Below are 16,459 nucleotides of genomic sequence, written 5' to 3' on the forward strand. Positions count from 1 at the left end.
ACGATAGGCCAGCCTCAGATGGGGAAACTAGACTCTCTCCATGTAGAGGGACCACGAACACCTAAAGGTCAATTTTATTTCACCCTAAAATATTGGATGGAAGGGCTGCCACTGGGCGCAGTAATGAGAAACGTGTTCGCCAATCCCCACATATTTATCTACTGTGGTTACACTCCCAGTCCAGACACTGATGCTAACTCAGTAAGGCAACCGGTGTTAACACATTCACGGACACTTACATATGAAATGGCTGTCGCTCAAGGACTCCAGAAAAGGAGTTTCAGATGTTCCCAGTTTTAAGAGACAGAAAAGCATCCGCGATGTAAGCATTTAAAAACCAAAACACAAAGTGACTCGACGGGGAGTACCGAGTGCTTGCCGACCCTGTGCCGGAACAACAGTAACAGACTGCTCAGGATCTCCAAGAGACATCGGATTATGACTTTTATTTGTTAAGTGACAGAGCCAGAGGACGGCTTTACAGAAGGCGAAGTGAACCACACACCAGATGAGAAAAGTCCTTTTGTTTCTTTAAATCTGAGGCCCCCTCTAGTGTCTGAAAACAGTCACACGCAGCACACAAAGCAGGTGAAGGCACAGTCACAATATTTTACCAGAGACCTTCTGAAATAACAACACTCCTGTTCCGTTCGTGGGGCATGAGTTAAAGAGAGAAAGGTTTAACCATAATTAATATTTCCGATTCCTGCTGTGATTCACCTAGTCCGTATTCTCTCACTCAGAAATTTCTTTCTCTGTTTTTACTGCTGGGTTGTTTTTAGAAGATGAATACTTTGTTATTAAGGAAACAAAATGAAACCTATAATGTGTGTTGGGGCTTTGCTTTTCCAAAAAATACACCTCCTTGAAAACAACGGAAAATTATTTTCATGTTTCCCAACAGCCTGTTCTGCTTTTATGGAAGTTCTCGGTAAATGTTACCTATTTCCTGAAGTACACTTAAATTTATTGTATTTGGGAATCAGGAAATTTTAAACAGCATGTATCTTAAGACTCACATAATCTGTGAATCTGCTAACCAGCCTTTTCGGTACCCTGTAAAAGGAGGTAGAAAGTGTTGCTCTGAGGACAGATGTTGGTCATGAAGAAGACGTTGTATAGGAATTCTCAGAAGCTTCTATAGACAGGGTACTACATAAATCCAATGACTTCATCTCGTGTACTTTAAAAAGACTGATTAAGATTAGGGGGAGTAAAAAATAGCCATTTTTCACTCCTCCTTTCTCAGCACGGGCCTTTGTGTCTGTTTGCCTGTTACACTAGAGGGTTTGGGTTAACAACGAGCATCAGTGTTACTGGAAGATAAAAAAAATCCCTCTTTTCAAGAAAAGAAAACAATACAATCTTGAGCAGGAGATGGGCAGAGAAGACCTTTTAAAGCTAGTACTGTCATCTTCCTGCAAGATAATAGCACACGGAAAATTTGGAAATTCAATACTTGCTGAAACAAGTTTGCTCTGTATGAATTTTATTTACACAAATGACTGTTTTTGTCATTCAGTGTGTGTTATGGCTTCTCTGCATCGATCCTGTTTTCTGTTTTCAAACCTGTCCTTGGCAAATAGTTACAAGTTAAAAACACAGGCCATCTAACATGAGTTAAATAAAATTGGAGAGATCTCTATATTCAAATGAACAGGACACGGCTTTTTTAAAGTGCAACATAGACTCTTTTGGCTCAACATGAAAAATTAGGTAACTGGAAACTACCATAGTCGTTTCTCTAAGAACAAATCTCATGAAAGGCTGTTCTGAAAGTTAGCCATGAAATCATAAATTATGGGAAATAATGAAAAGTCATTTAAAGTGAGTGTATAAAATGCAATGACAAAACCAGGGTGGGAGAGGTAGCATAAGGTAAATAAAATCAAATAAATACTGTACAATAACATACAAAATTCTCCTTGTAAAAAATTGAAAATAGGTTTTTAAAACATCCATTTTCTCTTCTTTTGAGAGTTTGACAACGAAATTAAAATTTAAGCCTGGAGTCTCTGTAAAGATTTTCCAAATGTTATTAATTACTGGCATTGTGTTTTGCCAAAACCTCTCTGATCTGTCGGTCTAGTTCGCTTATTATTCGATCCTCGTGATTATACACACCCGTCCGCATCAAAGTATCCCTTTCTTCTATGAGTCGAGTCAAATAATCATCCAAACCTTCTTCCAATGGGTTGCCACGTGGGCTGTCCATTTTTCCACTTGCAATCTCTCTGGAATCCTGGTACTGTTTTTGTTCTTGTTGCCTTAACCTGAGAAGTCAAGAACCAATACCACTCTAGCAGGCAGCAAATACCATGTTGGGTTCTGATTTTTTTGTTAACAACCCCGTTTTAAAAAATGACTTAATGGTAAATTATGTCTGTAGTAGGATTTTCAGGAAGACGACAAAAACCAGCATTCGACTTGGCTAGCCAGAGTAAGCATACTCTTCAAAGACAGTTTTGAAAACAATATTTGTTTTTCTAATAATGAAATACATAAAAACTGTAGACGTTCTGGAAATGTGCAAAAAAAGAAAATGAAATCATTATGATTTTCCTTTAGATAACCCATCCAAGTAATAATTTTCTATGAAAAAGTCATGTGTATTTTAAATATTTTTCTAAAACATTGACGATAGTATACAGGCAAAGCTGTCTATGATTTTTTTTCACTTCCTAATATAACAGAAGTTTTCTTACATCTCTAAGGGTGCTTCTACAGGGCTCCCCAACACTCCATCATTTGCATGTACCGTTACTTAATCATCCTTTATTGCTGATAGTTAGGTTGTGGTTAAACCTTTGTTGTTGTTTTGAACAGAATTTCTTTCTCCATTCATTCCACAAATGTACCAAACAGTACTAGGTTTTGGGGATACTACAGTGAATCGTGAAGAAAACTTTCCATTATGGAGCTGAGGTCACTGAGCATTTGTAGAAAGTGAAACTGTACGGATGTGAATGCCTGGTTCAGAGGGCATGTACATTTGAAGACTCTGTTTGCCAAGTCTTCACATTATGTTTGTGATGCCTCATCCAGGAGACAGAGAATGGAGCAGGTATCAGACTGGAATCTGGGTACTTCTGATGGAATACTGTTAACCACACTGCCTTGTAGATGTCATACACTTAGTATACTTACTATGTGATAGTGATACCAAGTTTGGACAAGGCATATGTTTTGTTTTAATTGAGAATATACCATTAAGAGAGAACCTCATATTCCTCTAGCAAGTAGCTATAAAAATGTTTTCATTTGCAACTACTCCTAAATTTTGTTGTTATAAATAAGAAGGATGAAGCAGTTAAGTCTGAGCCCCGGCTTCTGCACGGTCTTTAGAGGAACCATGCCAATGAGAACCAAATCCAGTTGTGAACTGACACACAGTTGGGGAGATGCAGTGAGGAGAGTCCTGGTCTCACAGACAAGGAGGACTGAGCCCCGAGAAAGGGTGCAGGACTCTTGACAGCATACACTTTGGTTTGTTCAAAGTGTATGAACAAGATTCCCCACAAACGAACAGGAAACTGAAGTCTACAGTCCAAGAAGGATACCAAACATCTCCATCTGTTGTGAGAGAAGAAGCCTAGGTAGTGAAAGCACTGTGGTTTGGGACAGGGGTGGAAATCAAATGGTTAATGGAAAAATGGTACAAATTAGAGCAATTCGTATGGATGCCGCCCCTGTTGTGATTTTTATAGTTCTCTTGGAGAAAGGGGTCCTCTGTGCAAACTAATGACATATGACATCAAACCATGTATTAGAAACTCCAGCCATTTTCATGTTCATCTGTTTATGCATGAAAGATAAATGGAATTTTTATACAAGTGATAGATTATCCCTACTGCATCTTGACTAAAATGCAAATCACCCATCAGGCTCACAGTAGATCTTTAGAACCTTATAGCTGAAAAAGTCCATAAAGTTGTCAAAGGACACTCTACATCCCTGACAAACACTGTGTCTGGCCTCCACCTGCACGTTTCTATCACTAGGAACCTACTGCTTTGTACAACTGCTCTGTTAGAGTTCTTTCTTACAAAGAACTTAGTGTCCAGGCTTCTCCTTTCCAACAGCTGGCTATGATTCTGCTCAGGAAGGGCACCGACTTCTCTTTAGCTCGGTAGCCCTCCAGCTATTTGAAGACAGCTGTCTAATACTCTGCCCTAGAGTTCTCAAGTTCAATATCCCTCACTCTCCTAACCACCTTTTAGGTCACATTCCATCGGAAGCCCTCAAGGTAGGTGACTGACTTGAAAACGTGTTGCACGTGGGTAAGAACACCCCAGGTGTGGTTTTACCAGTGCTGAGTAACTGAACACGTCTCTCCATGTCCCTAACTGCAGTGGCACTTTGACAGCCAAGTCACACGGTTACTAGTGGCCACTCAAATCCTCCCCGGCTTCCTCACATCAACCGTTTTATTATGTCCTGCCCATCACTTAAGAGGTTTTTCTTATAAGGACTCTGCTTTTGTTTCTAATCTACTTATTGGTTTAAGTTCTCTCTAAATCTTAATTTCTTGAGATTAATAATCTTAATGTCTTATTAATAAGATTTAATTTTGCATAACCTACAAATTTGATACCAAATGGCTATCTTCAGCCAACAGAATCGTGCTTAGTAAGTAGCAGAGGCTTAATATGAAGTGGCCTAGAACCAAAACATGCACTAGATGCATATGGCAGCAAAATGCTGGAAAGCAAGGATCATGTTACTTACTAATTTGTAACATCTTCCACGTTTACAATACAGTGGCCACCAAAATTGTGATTAAAAACGAAAATCCGAAAATGGAGCCTGCAGCATGGCACGACAGACCTTAACCTTTTCCAACTGATATTTATGTATAAGTATTCTAAGTGTAGTTGTTTAATTCAGCTCTGAACCCACCTAATAGTGACTGCATCTGTCAAATGTATGTGCTGTGGACCGAATTTTGTGTCCCTCAAAGTTAATATGCTGAAGCTCTCATCCTTAATGTGATGGTATTTGGAGAAAGGGTCTTCGGAAGATGAGTAGGTTTAGATGAGAGCATAAGGGTGGGGATCTCATGCTGGGATTCCTGCTCATAGCAGAAAAGACACTAGAGACAGTGGGAGGACACAGTGTGAAGCAGCTAGGTACAAGCCAGAGAGTCCTCACCACAAACTCAACATGCTGGTCCCCTGATCTGGAACTTTGAGCCTCTAGCACTGTGAGAAAGAAATTTCTGTTGTTGAAGCCACCCAGTGTACAGATGGCAGCCCAAGCTAAGACGGTTTGCTGTGCTGAAATGAAAATACTAGTATCTTGATCAACTAACTTAAAAAGTCTTCCCCCAAAGTCCGTAATTTGTTCTTATGCTGCTTTCTAATGATGGCTTTTCTGACATGCAATACTGCTGAAATCGTAACTCAGATGAACATGACATTCCAGAGAAGTCCAGTGGTGAACAGTAATTAAAAACACAGCCACAGAATCACATGTGAACCCTGCTGGCTCCATGATTTACTAGCTATGTGACCTTGGAAAGGGTACTTAAATCTCTAATCAGCAGGTTCCTCGTCTGTAAATGGGGATGATATCTTCCTCACAAAGCTGCTTTCAAGATTAAAAAAAAAAAAAAAAAATTAGCCAAGAAAGCATTTATAAAAGCTCCTGGCCTATAGTAAGGGCTCAATAAGTAAGGGCAATTTTATTATTTATGTTAATAATACAACTAGATTTGAAGTGTCTTACTTTTATGCTATTAAAAATTCAGTGTAATCAATTACCTTGAAAGAGTAGCGAGAATCCTACAGCAGTCACACAAAAATAAAATTTAAAGGATTAACGCTATGAATAGGAACAAAAAAGCTACATACACCTACATTTATGGCAAAAAATAGCATAATGGTCCTTAGTGTAGATTTTCCATTTTGCTAGTCCACTACATTTTTCTTAAAGCTCTGACACTGTACTTTCCTTGGACCAATAGCCAATTAAAGGTTCTCCTACTGGAACTTGCATTCGTGTCTGGAAAAAAAGGGAATTTTTTGGTTATTATACCTGTTTAATTCATTCCTTATATCCAACAATTCTTGTCTCTCCGTCTTGACTGTATCTTTTTCCTCAGCAGCCAGGTAACGTAGTCTCATCTGTTCCAATTCTTCTTGCTGTTTTTTAAGACGAGCCATTTGACTTTCTTGTTCCCGCTCAAAAGAAAAAAACAAGCCAATACTCTTATGTTAGGAATAAATGTATCTCATAGGACTGTGACTTGTGTTCATAATCCTGTTAGATGATACCCATGATATAGCCATGCTCTCCAACTGTATGAGTCACCTACTATCTGGAAGGCCCAGGCTCTCTTGAAAGCTCTCACTCGTCTTCTTGTTATAAGCCATAATCATTCATGGCCCAATCAGTGAATTGAGGTTAGATAACCACCATAAGATAACAGAAGATGAAGGAAAGAAAGAGTCTGCTATCAGCATAATGACGTGTCCCAGGGAGCATTGGTAAAAGCATCTAAGAAATAGTTTAATTATACAAAGATGTACCCTGAAAAATTGAACTAAGTGTCTCTGCACTGGTCACTAATTCTCCTTCAAGTTCAGGTAATAAATAATATGCCTTTCTACTCTTCTCCAAGATCACACAAAAATCTCTGCAGCTAGGATATAAAATTTCGTTAGAATGAATGTCTAACCTTCTACAGAATGGATATCCCATGGTTTACTTAACCACTCTCTCAGGAACAGGCACTTCTGATATCATAAGCACTGCTTCAGTAAAACACCCTATCATCTAACAGAGATGGTTCATGGTCCTTTCTACATATGTTTTGAGGGACAGGTCCTTTTCTTTGGGGTCAGAACCACCAAAGGGGAGAACTGTATCAATAGGTATGTCTTTTTTTAACATAAACTTTTTCTGAATAACAATAAACTGCCAAATGACGAGTGGACATTGTGGTGAAATTTTGCAAAGCAAACTCCTCCGTGCAGATTGAGAAACAGAAATTTAAGAGAACCCCAGAAATGCCTCTGTGGCTTCTGCCCAGCCATTAACCACTCATCCTTTCCTCAAGGTAATTACTACCCTAACTTCTAACACCACAAATTACTTTTGACTGCTTTGAACTTCATGTACATGGAATGAATTGTATATATTTATGTTTGGCTATCTTGAGTTAAAATGGTTTGCACATTCATTTGTATTTGGTATAGCTGATGTCTGCCATTCCTATATACTATTACACAGTCTATTCATTCCACCGTCAAGGGACATTTGGGTTGGTTTGTAATTTCGTTCTATAAAACTGATGTGAACATTATGTATGCCTTTCTACTGGGTATAGGATTCAACCAGAAGGATACGAAAATTTCAGTATTACTAAGTATTGTCAAATAGCTTTCAAAGTAGTTGGAACTAATTTGTACTTGCCTGTGAGTTTTCCAGGGCTCCATATTCTTATCGGCACTTAGTAATTTCTTTTTTTATTTAAACCGTTCTGATAGGTTACATGGTGGTACCTCACTGTGATTTCATTTTGCATTTTTTTTTTCAAAGACTAATGAGGTTGAACATGGTATAATATTTGTAACGGCGTTCTTTCTTTTTGTGAATTTCCTGTTCAGCCATTTGGCACATTGCTCTACTGGCTATGCATTTTCCCTTATTGATATATTCATAGTTCCTTATATATACTGAGTAAGTCTTCTGTCAATTATTTAAATATTGCAAATATTTTCCACTAGTTTTATTTTTTCTTGCCTTTTCATTCCTTTTAGTGGTGTTTTTGACTTAATTTTGACAGAGTCCACATCTGGTCTCATCTTTTTTGGCTGGTGCCTTCTTTGTCCAACTGAAGTAAATTTTTGCCTGCCTCAATCTTGAAGAGACTCTTTATGAAGATGCTCTCTTATACCATCCTGAAGTTTCATTCAGATCACTAATTCATGTACATATATATGTAATTCATGTACTGGTTTTGAGGATGTGTGAGATCAAGTTTATTTTCTCCCCCTCCCCTACCCCCATATAGAGCTTCAACTGATGTGGCAACATTTACTAAAAAAAAATTGCATCTCCCATGGTTTGGCAGTAACAACACTGATATACCACCTCTGTCCATGTATATAATATATGTATGGGTTTGTTTATGGAATCTCTCACCTGATGTATTTCTCTGCCTTTGCATTCAGTTATATTGCTTTGATGCTGTAACTGTGAAAATAATAACTCTTGATAAGTGATAGTATAAGTCTTCCACCTCTGGCTGTCCTTCAGAATTCTCTTAGCTATTCGGGACTCTGACATTTTTATATAAATCTCTGTTGCTAAAGCTGGAAAAAAGAAAGGCTCCGGGGATCTGCTTACGAGTGTGCTTAATCTACACATCACTTTGGCCAAAAGCATTATATTTACAATACTGATTCTTCAATCAGTGAACAGTTTACCTCTCCAATTATTTAGGTCTTAATTTCACTTAATATTTTATACTTCTCTACAGATGAAGGGTAAGAACTGTCTTAGAATATGCTCCTAGGTACTTCTTGATTTTAGATGTTATAGTAAATGGCAGTTTTTAAATTCTCATTTTCTAATTGGCCCTAGTGTAATTAAAATTGGTAATTATGTACTGAGTTCATTTCAGCAAACTTGCTAAACTCACTTATTAGCTCTAGTGTGTCACCTGTAGATACTTTTTGGTTTTCTAAATATAATAGTATCATCTACAAATAATAGTTTTATCTTCTCCTTTCCAACTGATACACCTTTTGTATGTTTTACTCGTTTATTTTCTGAAGGTGTTAACCAACCAACTTTACCTTTATTTAATAAATAAACTCAGTTCAGATGCTTATACACTGTTTATCAATGTTCCTGAGACTGGATGTCCACTTGATTTTGTTCTTATAATATCTTTGTCAGGTTTGGAGATCAAGATTATGCTAGTCTTGTTTTTAAAAAGAGAAATGTTCTGTCTTCCTTCTTTCTGAAACAGTTTAAGTTTAGCATTAGTTCTAAAACTTTTACTGAAATTCACATGTGAAGCCATCTGGGTCTAGAGCGTTTGTGTGAAAGTTTTTCATTACAGACTCAATTTCCCTAATAGCTGTCCAAAGAATATTTTGTTTCTTCTTATGTCAGTTTTGTAAGTTCTGTATCTAAAGTTCACAAAAAAATTTTAATACCATTCTCCTATCTTTTTAAATGACTGTGGGATCAGAATTCCTGTGTCCCTTTTTTTTTTTTAATTCTTGATATTCTCTTTTTGTCCTTGAACACTCCATGGGGGAGGTCTTTTCAAAGAACTTTTTGCTTTGTTGACTGTGTTATATGCACATTTCCTCCCTATTTCATTAATTTTTACTTATCCCTTCCTTCTAGTTGCCTTAATTTCTTATTCTTTTACTATTTGAAAGGGATATTTTGAAAAAAAAAATTTTTTTGCTTATTTTTTAAGTGCACTCAAGGTTATGAAATTTCCCACTAAGCACAGCTTGAATTAAATCTCATGCCTTGAGGGGGCACCTAGATGGCTCAACTGGCTGAGCATCTGACTCTTTTCTTTAATTAATTAATTAATTTTTTAATTTACATCCAAATTAGTTAGCATATAGTGCAACAATGATTTCAGGAGTAGATTCCTTAACGCCCCTTACCCATTTAGCCCATCCCCCAACCCCCTAGCAACCCTCTATTTGTTCTCCATATTTAAGAGTTTATGTTTTGTCTCCCTGTTTTTATATTATTTTTGCTTCCCTTCCTTTATGTTCATCTGTTCTTTGTCTTAAAGTAATATGAGTGAAGTCATATGATATTTGTCTTTCTCTGACTAATTTCACTTAGCATAATACCCTCAGTTCCATCCACGTAATTGCAAATGGCAAGATTTCATTCTTTTTGATTGCCGAGTAATACTCCATTGTATATATACCACATCTTCTTTATCCAGTCATCCATCGATGGACATTTGGGCTCTTTCCATACTTTGGCTATTGTGGATAGTGCTGCTATAAACATGGGGGTGCATGTGTCCCTTCGAAACAGCATACCTGTATCCCTTGGATAAATACCTAGTAGTGCAATTGCTGGGTTGTAGGGTAGTTTTATTTTTAATTTTTTAAGGAACCTCCATACTGTTTTCCAGAGTGTCTGCAGCAGTTTGCATTCCCACCAATAGTGCAAAAGAGATCCTCTTTCTCTGCATCCTCGCCAACATCTGTTGTTGCCTGGGTTGTCAACGTTAGCCATTTTGACAGGTGTAAGGTGGTATCTCATTGTGTTTTGGATTTGTATCTTCCTGATGAGTGATGTTGAGCATTTTTTCATGTGTCTGCTAACCATCTGGATGTCTTCTTTGGAGAAGTGTCTATTCATGTCTTTTGCCCATTTCTTCACTGGATTGCTTTTTTGGGTGTTGAGTTTGATGTGTTCTTTATAGGTCTTGGATACTAACCCTTTATCAGACAGGTCGTTTGCAAGTATCTTCTCCCATTCTGTCAGTTGGCTTTCAGTTTGCTGATTGTTTCCTTTGCTGTGCAGAAAGCCTTTAATTTTGATGAAGTCCCAATAGCTCATTTTTGCTTTTGTTTCTCTTGCCTCCAAAGACATGGTGAGTAAGACTATGCTGTGGCCCAGGCCGAGGTCAAAGAGGTTTTTACCTGCTTTCTCCTCTATGATTTTGATGGCTTCCTGTCTTACATTTAGGTCTTTCATCCATTTTGAGTTTATTTTTGTGTGTAGTGTAAGAAAGAGACTGTCTTTATTCTATTGGATATTCTTTACTAATTCTTTACAGATTAGTTTGCCATACCTTTGTGGGTCCATTTCTGGGTTCTCTATTCTGTTCCATTGATCCTAGTGTCTGGTTTTGTGCCAGTACGATACTGTCTTGACAATTACAGCTTTGTAATACAGCTTGAAGTCCGGGATTGAGATTGCCTCCGGTTTTGGTTTTCTTTTTCAAGATTGCTTTGACTGCTCAGGATCTTTTCTGGTTCTATACAAATTTTAGGACTGTTCTAGCTCTGTGAAGAATGCTGGTGTTATTTTGATAGGAATTGCATTGAATATGTGGATTGCTTTGGGGAGTATCAACATTTTAACAATGTTTGTTTTTCCTATGCAAAAGCATGGAGTATTTTTCCTTTTTGTGTGTGTCATCTTCATTTTCTTTCATAAGCTTTCTACAGTCTTCAGTGTATAGATTTTTCACCTCTTTGGTTAGATTTATTCTTAGGTATTTTATGGTTTTTGGTGCAATTGTAAATGGGATTGATTCCTTGATTTCTCTTTTTGCTGCTTCATCGTTGGTGTATAGGAATGCAGTCGATTTCTGGGCATTGATTTTATATCCTGCGACTTTGCTGAATTCATGATCAGTTCTAGGAGCTTTTGGTAGAATCTTTTGGGTTTTCCACTTAGAGTAATATGTCATCTGTGACAAGTGAAAGTTTGACGTCCTCCTGGCTGATTTGGATGCCTTTTATTCCTTTGTGCTGATGAGGCTAAGACTTCCAATACTATGTTGAATAACAGTGGTAAAAGTGGACATCCCTCTTCCTAGGTTAGGTCTAACTTGAGGGGGAAAACTCTGTTTATCCCCATTGAGGATGGTATTAATGTCCTTTCATATATGGCTTTTATAACCTTGAGATATGATCCTTCTGTCCCTACTTTCTTGAGGGTTTTTACCAAGGGGTTTTTTATTTTTATTTATTTTTATTTATTTTTTTAAGTTTTTATTTATTTTTTGAGACAGAGAGAGACAGAGCATGAGCAGGGGAGGGGCAGAAAGAGAGAGGGAGACACAGAATCTGATGCAAGCTCCAGGCTCTGAGCTGTCAGCACAGAGCCTGACACGGGGCTTGAACTCACAGACTGTAAGATCATGACCTGAGCTGAAGTTGGATGCTTAACCGACTGAGCCACCCAGGCACCCCCAAGCGTTTTTTATTATATTGTATTTTGTCAAGTGCTTTCTCTGCATCTGTTGAGAGGATCATGTGGTTCCTGTCCTTTCTTTTATTGATGTATCACATTGATTGCTTTGCAGATTTCGAACCAACCCTGCATCCCAGGTATAAATCCCACTTGGTCATGGTGGATAATTTTTTTAAATTTATTGTTGGATCTAGTTGGCTAGTATCTCATTGAGGATTTTTGCATCCACGTTCATCAGGAAAATTGGTCTGTAGTTCTCCTTTTTAGTGGAGTCTTTGTCTGGTTTTGGAACCAAGGTAATGCTGGCTTCATAAAATGAGTCTAGAAGTTTTCCTTCCAATTCTGTTTTTTGGAACAGCTTCAAGAGAATAGGTAGGTGTTAACTCTTCCTTAAATGTTTGGTAGAATTCCCCTGGGAAGCTATTCGGCCCTGAATTCTTGTTTTTTGGGAGATTTTTGATTACTAATTCGATTTCTTTACTGGTTATGGGTCTGTTCAAATTTTCTATTTCTTCCTGTTTCAGTTTTGGTAGTTTATCTGTTTCTAGGAATTTGTCCATTTCTTCCAGATTGCCCATTTTATTGGCATATAACTGCTCATAATATTCTCTTATTGTTGCGTTTCTGCTGTTTTGGTTATGACCTCTCCTCTTTTGTTCTTGATTTTATTTATTTGGGCCCTTTCCTTTTTCTTTTTGATCAAACTGGCTATGGGTTTATCAGTTTTCTTAATTTTTCCAAAGAACCAGCTCCTGGTTTCATTGATCTGTTCTACTGATTTTTCTTTCTTCTTCTTTTTTTTTTTTTTTTGGTTACGAGAGCATTGATTTCCTCTCTAATCTTTATTATTTCCTGTCTTCCTCTTCTACTTTCTTTCCAGCTGCTTTCTGGAGGGAGGGGGGTTCCTTCCCATACTCTCCCCCTGCCTCTGTCCTCTCTCCGCAAGCAAAAACAGCTCCCTGCCTTCCACAGCTTCTCTCTCCCCAGTTCACTTCTCTGTGCCGTGTACCTGGTGCATTCTGTGGTTCAGGTTGTGCAGATTGTTGTGTTAATTCTCAAATCAGTTTTCCCGACGTGCAAGATGGTTTAGTGCAGATCTGGCTGCATTTCAGGGATGGGAGACACAAAAAAACCTCCATGCTCTTTCACCATCTTGACCCCTCTCTGAGCATCTGACTCTTGATTTCAGCTCAGGTCATGATCCCAAGGTCATGGGACAGAGCCCTGCATCAGGCTCCATGCTGAGCAGGGAGAATGGTTAGGATTCCATCTCTTGCTCTCTCTCTCTCTCTCCCTCTGCCCCTCTCCCCTGCTCTTGTGTGCTCTCTCTTAAAGAAAAAGAAAAAAAAAAGTATCTCATGTCTTGATAAGCTATATTTTCATTATTTTTTGTTCAAAATATTTTCTAAATTCACTTGTCTCCAGTTTAGCTATGGGTAATTAGAAGCATACTACTTAATTTTCAATCATTTGAGGATATTCATTATCTTTTCATTAATTTCTAGCTTAATCTCACTCTGGACACAACATATTCTAAATTACAATCTTCTGAAATTATTTGGCTAAATATTCGATGTATACCATGTATACTAGAAAACGTGTATTTTGGACTTTTCTGCTAAAATATTCTGTATACCAAGGGTTGTGTTGTCTAAATGTTCTAAATATTTACCAATTCTCTTGTTTGCTCTATCAGTTTCCAGGAGAGTTGTGGTAAAAATCTACCATTATTATGCATTTGTCTATTTTTCATTTAGTTCTATAGATTTTTGCTTTACCTAAATTTGTGGCTGTTGTCAGGTGCATACACGTGTGGAATTGCTGTCATCTTCCAGGTGAACTGACCCTTTTATGATCATGAACATTCTATCTACGGTAATGGCTTTTGCCCCAAAATCTGCTTTGCCTGATAAAAGTATTGCTAGATAGGCTTTCCTGTGATGAGTCTTAATATAATATATACTTCTCCCTCTTTTAAACTTATCCATTGTATATCCTTACATTTAAACTATATGCCTTATGAGTGGTATACTGTTCTTTAGTTTTTCATGCAGTACTGGTCTCTAATGACAGTATTTAGTCCATTTATATTTCAAGTCATTGGTGATACATTGGGTTGCAATCTTTACATGTTGGTATTTTGTACTTGTTCTATCTCTTTGGGGTTATTCTCTCTCTCTCTCTTTTTTTTTTTTTTTTTTTTTTAGGTTAGTCTAATCCTTTGTCATTCCATTTCCCCTTCTCTATCAGCTTCTCATTCATTTTTACTCTTCATTTACAAATAATAACACAAATCAGTCCTTTGACAACTTCAAATAATGGAACATACTTTGAGCATTTTAACTCTATCCGTCTCTTCTTTTCTACTCTTGTTCTTCTGTTTTTGTCAAGAATTTTAATTCTATCTATATTTTAAAACCAACAAATATTTTGAGTGTTGCTTTCTACAATCCGTATTTATATTTTAGTCAGACATTTATTTCCATTGCTTTTTATTCTCCTGTTTTCATTTGGGATCATTTTCCTTCTGAAGAACACCTTGAATTATTTTCTCTTACTTTAGGTTTGCCATGACAAAGCCTCCTAGTTTTTGTAGCTCTGAAAAGTCTTCTGTCACTGTCATTTATGAAGAACATTTTCAGTGGGAAGAGAACCTTAAGTTGGCAGTTCTGTTTTCGCAATACTTTAAGGATGTTATCCTGCGGCTGGAAAGTCATCTGTCAGTCTTATTGCTGCTCCTATGAAAGCTATGTCTCCCTCTAGCCCCATCTTCTTAAGGGTTTCTTTGCTTTTTGGCAACTCCGCTACCATGAACCTAGGTATGGTATACTTGGTATTTATTCCTAGAGTTCATAAACACTCTTGAATCTATGAATTGCTATCTTTTTCAGTTTTAGAGAATTCTCATGTAGTATCTCTTCAAATCCTGCTTTCTCTCCCATTCTTTTTCTGAGGGGTTGCTAGAGGCTTCATGTTTGTCTCCCCCAATACATATAGGTTTCCCTGCTTTCTGAAAGTTGGAAGTAAGCCGTTTGACAGTTAGAAAAAGCTACATTAGTATCGATTTTTGCTAAATAAATCCAAGGAGGATTTTGGCTATTCTGAAAACCATTACCATGCAAATGTAGGTCTTCTGTAAAAGCAAAGTGGCCTAAGGCCAACTGTGGGTAAGCTGGGGATGCTCTTTGCTTTGCATCATTTCTGCTTAAGAGAGGTTTCACAGGAATGCTCTACTTTTGGATAGCTGGGGAAATATGTGTTATGAAACCTAATCCCCATTTTGAACTGTTAGGGGATGGGGCCTTTGGGAGGTGATTAGGTCATGAAGGTAAGCCCTCCTAAATGGGACTGCTGCCCCTATAAAAGAGGCCCAGCAGAGCTCCCTGACTCCTCTTCCACGAGGACTTGACAAAAAGGTGGCCTTTTATGAACTGGTGACCGTGCCTACACCCTGATCTTGGCCTTCCAGCCTCCAGAAGTGCGAGAAACCAATTTCTGTGGTTTGTCAGTAAGTCTCTGATATTTTGTTATGGGAGCCCAAAGAGACGAAGACAGGGTCTGTAGTTACACACAAATGGTAGTCAATCTCATATCCTCTATCTCAGGGGTCACTCATGTTGTTTGCTATTTTTTCCATCCTCTTTTTTCCCCTCTGTTTCAGCTTAGATGCTTTTTACTGACTTGACTTCACACATCTTTGGTTCTGCTGCATCCAATCTGCTGTTAACTCATCTTTTACATTCTTACATTTCACTTAAAATATTTCTCAGTTCCACAATTTCTACATTATTCAAAATACTCTAATTCTTCATTTCATTTCTCCATCATATCACCTTTGTTCTAGAACACAGTAATAGCAGTTATTTCAAACTTGGCATCTGGTGACTCTAAAATCTGGATTACCTGTTGACTTCTATTGAGCAAAGGGCATTAACAGGCATTCCTTAGTGAAGAAAGACAAGTGGTTGATATGCAAAAGAAAAGCTGCTCCAAGTAAGTCATCAGGGATAGGAAAACTGAAGCCACAAAGTGACACTATTTCAAACCCACCAAACTGGAAAAAATTAACACATGTGATAATAGCCAAGTGTTGGACATCATATGAAGAATAACAGGTACACACCACTCTTGGGAACTCAAGAGTCGTACAAGCACTTTGGAAAATAATTTTGCCCTATTGAGCAAAGCATTAGAAAGCAGCGACCCCTATTACCAGAAACTCTACTTTTTGATATAAATACTAGAGAAACTCGGACAAATTCAAAACTTTTCAGTGCTGTCTTGTTCTAAGTTAAAGGAAAAAGCCATTGAAAAAGGACTGGGTAAAATGTGCTATGTTCATCTGTTTGTTTTATAAAGCAATAAAAATGAACTATAGCTACTTGCCTCAACATAGCTAAATCTCAAAACCAATTTTGAGTCATACAAGGTGGACAAGAGAATGATTCAAAGGCAATGAGTCCATCTACATAAAGTTTAAAACCACACAAACGTAAAGAAAAGCAAAGGGAGAATAAATACCAAATTTAGGCAA

The 16,459-nt window shown here is 37.6% G+C and overlaps 1 protein-coding gene across 2 annotated transcripts in view; it reads right to left on the minus strand.

Moving 5' to 3' along the window:
- Positions 1–420: 420 nt before the first annotated feature.
- CEP120 (centrosomal protein 120) overlaps positions 421–16,459 on the minus strand; it is a 75,040-nt gene continuing 59,001 nt past the window's right edge. For both annotated transcript variants that reach the window (XM_030317154.1, XM_030317155.1), the window contains exons 20-21: positions 6,037–6,182; positions 421–2,273 (exon numbers count right to left, since the gene is read on the minus strand). In XM_030317154.1, the coding sequence (XP_030173014.1) occupies positions 2,039–2,273; positions 6,037–6,182 (381 nt within the window). In that variant the 3' untranslated portion in view covers positions 421–2,038. The remainder of the gene's footprint in view (positions 2,274–6,036; positions 6,183–16,459) is intronic.

Source organism: Lynx canadensis, chromosome A1, assembly GCF_007474595.2.
Source record: "Lynx canadensis isolate LIC74 chromosome A1, mLynCan4.pri.v2, whole genome shotgun sequence".
NCBI classification, from domain to species: Eukaryota; Metazoa; Chordata; class Mammalia; order Carnivora; family Felidae; genus Lynx; species Lynx canadensis.